Source organism: Clavelina lepadiformis, chromosome 5 (assembly GCF_947623445.1).
Source record: "Clavelina lepadiformis chromosome 5, kaClaLepa1.1, whole genome shotgun sequence".
Lineage (NCBI taxonomy): Eukaryota > Metazoa > Chordata > Ascidiacea > Aplousobranchia > Clavelinidae > Clavelina > Clavelina lepadiformis.
In genome coordinates, this window is record NC_135244.1 from 7,091,240 (window position 1) to 7,099,169 (window position 7,930).

At 33.7% G+C, this 7,930-nt stretch overlaps 1 protein-coding gene across 2 annotated transcripts; it reads right to left on the reverse strand.

The window, feature by feature from the left end:
• Positions 1 to 572: 572 nt before the first annotated feature.
• Positions 573 to 7,318, reverse strand: LOC143459645 (broad substrate specificity ATP-binding cassette transporter ABCG2-like). 2 transcript variants are annotated; one of them, XM_076956861.1, is made up of 17 exons: positions 7,021 to 7,318; positions 6,378 to 6,437; positions 6,121 to 6,235; positions 5,876 to 6,028; positions 5,578 to 5,735; positions 5,060 to 5,211; positions 4,291 to 4,386; positions 4,065 to 4,151; positions 3,092 to 3,226; positions 2,837 to 2,964; positions 2,641 to 2,726; positions 2,462 to 2,551; positions 2,037 to 2,161; positions 1,733 to 1,887; positions 1,487 to 1,576; positions 1,225 to 1,358; positions 573 to 1,104 (listed from the first exon to the last, which is right to left on the reverse strand). In XM_076956861.1, the coding sequence occupies exons 1-17, from the start codon at positions 7,248 to 7,250 to the stop codon at positions 939 to 941; spliced, it is 2,160 nt and encodes a 719-aa protein (XP_076812976.1). In that variant the 5' UTR covers positions 7,251 to 7,318; the 3' UTR covers positions 573 to 938. The 2 variants fall into 2 exon arrangements, with proteins under 2 accessions (XP_076812976.1, XP_076812978.1); XM_076956863.1 differs by lacking the exon at positions 4,065 to 4,151.
• Positions 7,319 to 7,930: the final 612 nt, after the last annotated feature.

The window sequence follows — 7,930 nt, forward strand, 5'->3', positions numbered from 1 at the left end:
GGGGGACTTCCATAACAGTCTATTGAATTTGTTATCAGTTTATTGAAGTACGCGACCCGAACTTGTGTTTTCAGCCGTCTATTATTACTTAACACCACTTATGTAGAGTTGTAGACGTCAATAATACAAATACGATTAAAATTTGACTGTGAAAAAAGGACATTTGAAGCTCACAAAATGAGCCCTGCGTAGATCTTTTTAACTTCCTTTATATACAAATTTTCGCATTTTTAGTTAGAAGCACTATGGTGAATTTCTTGGCCTTGAAGTATTTCTAAATAACTTTTGTCAATAAATAAAATGTACCAACTAGTTGCTCAAAGTTCTAATAGGTGATTGACTGAATAGATGCTGCATTTACATTATTCACGTTTGTCATTTCGAAAGAGTCCATGATGTCTAACTCTCCACAATCAAAATTCCTTCCACAATTGCTAATAATCCAGGAAACAAATTTAAATTATGATACGTCTAAGTCGACGTCACATAAGTCGGATTGGAAATTTTATAGAAATAGCAACTTCAGCAATGGTTGCTGCTAAATTGTTACCGGGACCCTACAACGCGACCAATTCTATTTTCTTTCTTTTATTCAAATCGCCGAAAAGAATCGAGAGAAATCAAATCAAATAGTAGGCCTACAGGTGCAAAAATAGAAAAAATTTTCCCTGCGTTAAGCAAAACACACGATCTATTATAACTAAAGGCAACACTGGTTAATTGGTAACACGGTTAATTAACGAGTTACATAGCATGGTTAAAGTATTAGAACTTTGCATGGCAATAAATGAAAAATATCAAAAGCATACAAGCGTAGACGAAGTAAACATTCGGAATTAGAAATGAATTGCATTATTTACAAACGCACGCCTTGGACTAAAACGAAGAATATCAAAGGGAAACATCTCTCCACAAATTGCTACTCAGGAACTGGTTTTTCATGTGTAAACCTTTGTTCGTCTCAGCTGAACGTACGTCAGGAAAAACATGCCAAATGTGATAGCAGACAAAGCGACGACATTAACCCAAAGATCCCAGTCCGTAAGGCCGTTTTCGCCAATTCCCAACGATTCAGATAGAAAATTTTCACCGGTGAGAGTTGTGCTAAAAAATATGAGTACGGTAATAAAATCTAGAAAAAAACTTATAGGAAGTTAATTGAATTACTGGGTGCGATCACTAATGTACTTTTGCAAGTTTTCTTTACATTCATCACAAACTTACCAAATTTGATTGTCCATCGTTGTAATCTGGCTGCTCACTGAACCCGCAAATTGCAGAAGGGACGCAGCACCTTCACTGTTGTTGGCAGCACACTGTGAAAAGTTCTGATATCGAAACTCATTCACTGCTAATCCCTGCAGCAAAATATAATTGCATTGTTACAATAATATAATCTAGATTAAACAAAAATAAATAAACTTAAATTTTAATTAGAATGGAACCAGGGAAAGTAACGCAACCCGAAGCAATACAAACTACTTACCGAGAAACCGTAATTGGCTGTACTCAAGTATTTGATCCATGCCAACCAGGGAAAGATGGTATCAGTATTTAAGAGCAATCCGGAGAAAAGCTTTAAAAATTTACAGCATACTAAATGCCCTTTCAGATTAACAGAAAACTAATCAAGCGTTCGACCAAAAAAGTAATGACTATTGCTATATACTTTAATAAAACATTACAACAACAAACAATTTAACCGAACAGCTTTGGATAAAAAATGGCTTACAATTGAAAACACAAAGACAAGAGTGATAAAAATGCTTGCAACTGCAAAGGTTGTAAATGTAGCCGAGAAGAAGAGAGCAATGGAAGTGGCACAGTAGCCAGTGAGCAGAACCAGCAACAAAAATGTGAAGAAAGCTCCAGCATCAGCCTTCAAGCCTATTAAAATAGATACGAAACATTACAAATGTGAAAGAGTATTTAAAAACATGTAAAAAATAAATAAAAATGTTAACTTGGAACATTAATTAAAATACAACGGTAGAATGGATAAAAAATGCATTTAAAAAATGTAGATGTTTACTTACCAACCATCCAATACGTAACAGAGCAGAATATAATAGGAGAAATTGTCCTCATTGGAATGAGATCCGCGGCCAACTTTGAGAGGAAGTAGGAGATTACTCTGTAGTATCCTGACACATACTCATGTCTGAAAGTGACACAAAAGAATTGTAGAGCCTATTTACACTATAATTACAATAACTAACTAATCGACAATATAGCTTCAAACACGATGTCTTGTATAAGACATTACTTATAAAAGGGATAAATTCATCAGTAGATTCCACTGTTTGATAAAAAAAAAACATTTAAAAAATACATAATAAAGTGCATGTTTCATTGATACTGGCTAAAAAGAATTAAGTGACAGCAAGTTGGTTAACACTTAATTATAAAATTTGTTCAAAATTGCTACAGCGAATCTTGTCATAAAATAAAGCATACTTACATAAAAATATCTCTCTCTTTAACAAAAACTTCAATGGAACTGATAGAGCCAAACATTAAGTTGGTCGTGATAAAGAAAAGCACTCCAAACCTTGTAAAAGAGTAAATAAAATACAATGCCACAGACTGATTTTATTGTTCTCAACTTACGTTATTTTACAACTAAGCTAAAACTAGTACCTGTTTTGTGTTCCTGTTTGTGCAGTGTCATCAGTTTGGAAATATAAAACTCCAAATATAATGCCAACAAACAAATTAATAGCAAGCTAGAAAAAATAAAACAATATGTACTTTCAGCAACATTATGCACCATGTTTCTATCGTATGAAGCATGTGCAAATATAAAAAAAGGAAAAAAATTGCCAAAAACACTTACGTTTCCAACAGAAGCAATAGGGTTCCGAATAACGTTTTGAAAAGCTCTCTTGGAAAGTATTCTAAACTGGTAGAGGAAAGATGTTGCATAGGAACCACCAATACTTCGATCTTTTTTAACCTTTTTTCCTAAAAATTTTAAGTTATGTTCAACAATCAATTGCTTGTGAGGAAACTGGCAGCTCTCACCAGAATACTAATGAGCAATATACTTGGTTTTATAAAGCAAGTTAATACCAGTTAAAAATCAATGTACCAGATGATTTGTCTAATAAGACTGAAAGATTCTTCTGCGTAGATTCAAAAATGTCTGATTTCACAAACTTCTCATTTAGTTGATCCGCTAAACTTGAAGGTTTCTCTTTAGCTAGGTCAACAACTTCTTCGGAAACTTTGTAAAAATATAATAAATTTAGTATTATTTATTTCAAAGTTTATCAATGAAAATAAATAATTGGCAAATATTTAAAATACTATTTACAAATACAGCACTATACTACACTTGGCAAAATAAAAAGGTGGTAGTCAAACATAAACGCCACCACATATTTTTACCAAACCAAACCATGCATTAAAAACAATCAGTTAAGTGTTAACAAGCAAACTCAAATAACAAAGCGTAAAACAGTGTTCAACTGCTTCTTCCACTTTTTTAACTGGCAAGCCATATCAAATCCGGTCATTTTGCAACCCTATCTCTTGCAATCTCATTATATCCATAACAAATATGTTAATAATGCCAAAGTTTTATTTCAAAATTATCTATTGCTGTAGTTTTAAAATATCAAATGGCAGTTTTCATTCAAGTAAAATTACGTTTTGATGGACACTGTAAACTTTATTTTTGCCGTTATTTTAGGTTTACCAGAACCAACATCGTTTTGACTGCCTCACAAACTTTCAATGAACAAATTGTGGGGTGCTGCCAAATTTGAACTATTTTTACTTGCATAAACCATTTCAATACTACACATAACTCTGTTTCATTCCTTATTTGTATTCATATATCTACATAAACTTGTAAAGCCCAAATATCTACCACAATCAACAAGAGGTTTCCGGAACACTTTTGTAAAACATTTTATGTCCAACAAAGTACACAATTGTGAACAATTTAGTTAGTTTTGTTAATTGTGATTTACTGGTTAGTATGTACAGTGGAACTCGTAAAATAAAAATTTTCATGCAATCATCTGCTTTCTCACAGTTTTCCTATGCAAAATGGTTACCCGGGTTGGATTTTATACGTTCTTGCTGTTTATTTGAAAAAGTTGGCTGTTCATTTGCAATGTTTAGCTTTTCATATAATAGGTTTCCTGAATGATAAACACTTCTCATAAGCAATGAACAACTACTTGATAGTTAAATAAATGAACAATAAGGATAATCGGCTACGAATAAACATCATCTATCAACCTATGATAATTCTAATTCTAGATGCAAACAAAAACAAACCTTTGACATCTTCTACACTTGCCAAAGCAGTAGAGTCTCCATTTATTACATCGAGAAAAAAGTCAGCAGGATTGTTGTGTTCTTCACAGTGATAACCTTTTAATGCAAGAAATGGACTTAAAATGAAGCAATAAAATTAACACATTTAATTCATTTATGAATTAATTAACACAGGGTTGTCCAAGACAGCCAGCACAAAAGGCTACATTAAGGTTTGAGGAAAACATTGTGGGTCGCAAATAGGGGAAAGTCTAGTCTTATATAAGCAAAAGACTTAGTGTACTGATCTAAAATTCTAAACAACGTAATGTTTTGCTGAACGGCTAATAACGCACTTCTTGGCACTTTCTACTTGTTTGCGACTACGTCTGCAACAAAGAGCAAAAATCATTGCATGTGTGTGTCGTCACACAATACTGTGACATAACACTTGCAACAACACTCGCACTTGCATTTCAATGATGCGTGACTTGTCTCAGGCTGTGGGTCAATGTAATGCATTTAAATGAAACGTAATTTTATTTTAACAAACTGCTGATTTTGTACTGGAAAATATAGTGTACTGAGTGTTCGCAGGCCGCACAAAATGTGTCCATGGGCCACATGCAGCTTGCGTGCCAGGGTTTGGACCAACCTGAATTAACACATTATCAATAAGTTAACACATTTCATATAAATCACAAATTCTCATCAGTGTCACAAAACCATACATGGTTTTGTGATCATGGTTAAACCATGGATAAACTACTACACCTTCCAAAGCAATTACCAAGGCTTTCAAAGTAGGGCAAAGCTTGGTCATAAGGTCCATGATAAGCAACTTTTCCAAGTGAAAGGAGGGTGAGAGTGTCAAAAAGTCGGAAAATACTGTATCGAGGTTGGTGAATTGACAAGATGATTGTTCGGCCTCGATTACCAAGCCTGCATAGAGGACAACAGCAATAAATAGAATGCTGTCTTTAATGATAAACTGATTTCTAAGAGGTTACCAAATGTTCCAAGGTTCATTTAACGACTTAGGTTTGTTATAAAACATATGACTGATAGTAACTTAACAGTATCAGCGTAAAGATATGCATAGTTTCATACGATAATGTTGCGACATGATACAAGTCTGTAGAAACTACAAGCCATTAAATGGCGCAGAAAATGGTAATTGTTTACTTCTTAACAACATTGCAGTATCAGATAAAAACGCTATAGAAGGAAATTGCAAGGAAACAATTGACTTCTTCTTCCTGTATGCTCACGGCAATATGAAAACATAAACAAGTAAAACAAGCTTGCCTCTTTAGAAGAATCATGACAGCATTTGCTGTGGATGCGTCCAACCCTGTAGTGGGTTCATCAAGGAATAACACCGTTGGAGCAGTGATGAGCTCCATGCCGATAGAAGCTCGTTTCTTTTCACCTCCTGAAATTCCTCGAATGATTTCATTTCCAACCTACACCAAGCGTGCCTATTTAATTGACATTATACCGAGAATCATGCTGATCGAGACAAATTTACTTAAACATCATTTAACGCTTATGCAAGCAATATTATCAAAGCACAAACTACTATAATCATTAACTAAATGTATACTTTGGTATCAGCACAGTTGGTGAGACCCAGGTCGTATAAGATCTCGTCAATTCTGCGGCTTTTCTGTTCTTTTGACACAGACCTTGGAAGTCGCAAATTAGCAGAAAACCAAAGATTTTCGCGGACAGAAAGAGTGCCAAGCACTATATCTTGCTGTTTGAAAGAAATTAGAATATGAAATAAATTAGGTATAAAAAAGGCAAAAGAAAACATCACAACCTATATAGTATCTAAATAACTCCTACCTGTACAACATAACCACTTATACGCTTAAAGTTTGTAGGAAGAGGTTTTGAGTTGATCAAAACTTGACCAGTTAATCCTGCTGGGTCTTTTCGGCCAGCTAAAATGTCCAGCAACCTGAAAAAACCTTGATCTAAAATGTTCCTTTGAAGAGTGTGGTTAATCCAAATACAAATTTAATGGTGTCTAATTATTTAAATAAAAATATTTTAAGAGATATAGAAAAATAATGGTCGAAAAAACACTATGAAAAACGTACGATGATTTTCCACTTCCAGTTGGCCCCATGATAGCATTCAGCCCAGGTTTCATGATACCACTGTAAAACAAGTTTCAAATATATCCGTATTAAATTGTTATACAAAATACAGATATTTTATTGTAATTACAATCATGCAATAAAGCATTGCCCAGATGCAAAGTCAAAACAAAAATTAACTTTGTAAGAAAAAGAAAGTTGGTTTCATTCTCACATGTTAGCTCTGAAAGGATGGAGTAAAAAGATTGATTAACAGTAGAAATATGTACTAAAAATGGTGATAAAAATGAGTAGCTACATGCATTATTAAGAAAAAACAACAGTAAATAAAAAAATCCACCACAAATTACCATAACTATGTGTTTGTCACTATGAATGATACCATGCAAATAAACAAAACTTGTCAATACTATACTAGAATAAAAGCAACTTGATGAACCCATATAATGAAAAGAAAAGAAAATTACAAAATTTGCTGCATTTGGAAAACAAAACATACATACATACAAAAAACAAAAAATCAGTTGTAGTTTTAATCAATTTAATTTTTATGGCTCACTCTAAATTTAAAAGAAATACAAAAATGTAAGTTTGCTGAAAATGATTGACCAGATACACGACATCACCAACATCTAGCTCATACCTGACATCACTTAAAATCTGTTTGCGAGTGGACGCCCGACAACTGCCACAAGCACCTTGCTTAATATCAACAGAGTAATTGAGATTGTGGAATGACATAACAGATCTTCTTTCATCAGAAGTATTTTTCGAATCGATTTGCAAGGACACTGAGTCAACATTATCATCTTCCACGATACTGTTGCCATTTTTAACTCTTACAGATAGTGGGATGACATTATTTTTGCTCATTTTTGTAGCTTCTTTAGTATAAAATAATTACAACTAGGCTACAGTACATTCTATGTAGACATAAAAGAAACGTTATTTATTACATATACAAGTCACGTTGTGTTTTTTATTTTCAGAAATAAAACTTAAATCTTGAGTTATGCTACTTGAATTCCAATTCTGCTCATATTTTTTCTTATACCCTGTATAAAACTTAGGCAAAATTTACTTATAATTGTGGTTTCATTTTAGTATTAATTTGTCTATCTAAGGCAGGGGTTCCCAACCTTTTTATGTTCTCGTACCACTTAGCCACCACGGATTGTCAACACGTACCACTATTTTCAAAACAACTAATTTGATCCAATATTCGCACAGCAGCATTGTATTAATAACAATGACAGCAGGGAGCAAGATCGACAAAAGTAGCTTAATGAGTGCAGAGAATTTAGTACGGAAAGAAATAAAAGTGTTGTTCGCATATTTTAGCAACTCAAAATTAAATTGTTATACTACTATACTGTATATCGCATGCAACGGAGAGCTGCTCGCGTACCACCTGAAAAGCTCCCGCGTACCACTAGTGGTACGCGTACCACCGGTTGGAAACCCCTGATCTAAGGACTACAGCCTACAAAATAAAAAATGCAGAACCAACTTTACGTAATATATACCTGATACAAATTTACCTAAAAGAAGTT

Bases quoted from the DNA above. Each gene is read 5' to 3' on its own strand.
- LOC143459645 (XM_076956861.1), bottom strand. From the start codon at position 7,250: ATGAGCAAAAATAATGTCATCCCACTATCTGTAAGAGTTAAAAATGGC. The intron at 5,212-5,577 runs GCAAGCTTGTTT...TCCTCTATGCAG, and splicing joins GTCATGATTCTTCTAAAGAG to GCTTGGTAATCGAGGCCGAA. The intron at 2,727-2,836 runs GTAAGTGTTTTT...TATTTTTTCTAG, and splicing joins CTATTGCTTCTGTTGGAAAC to CTTGCTATTAATTTGTTTGT.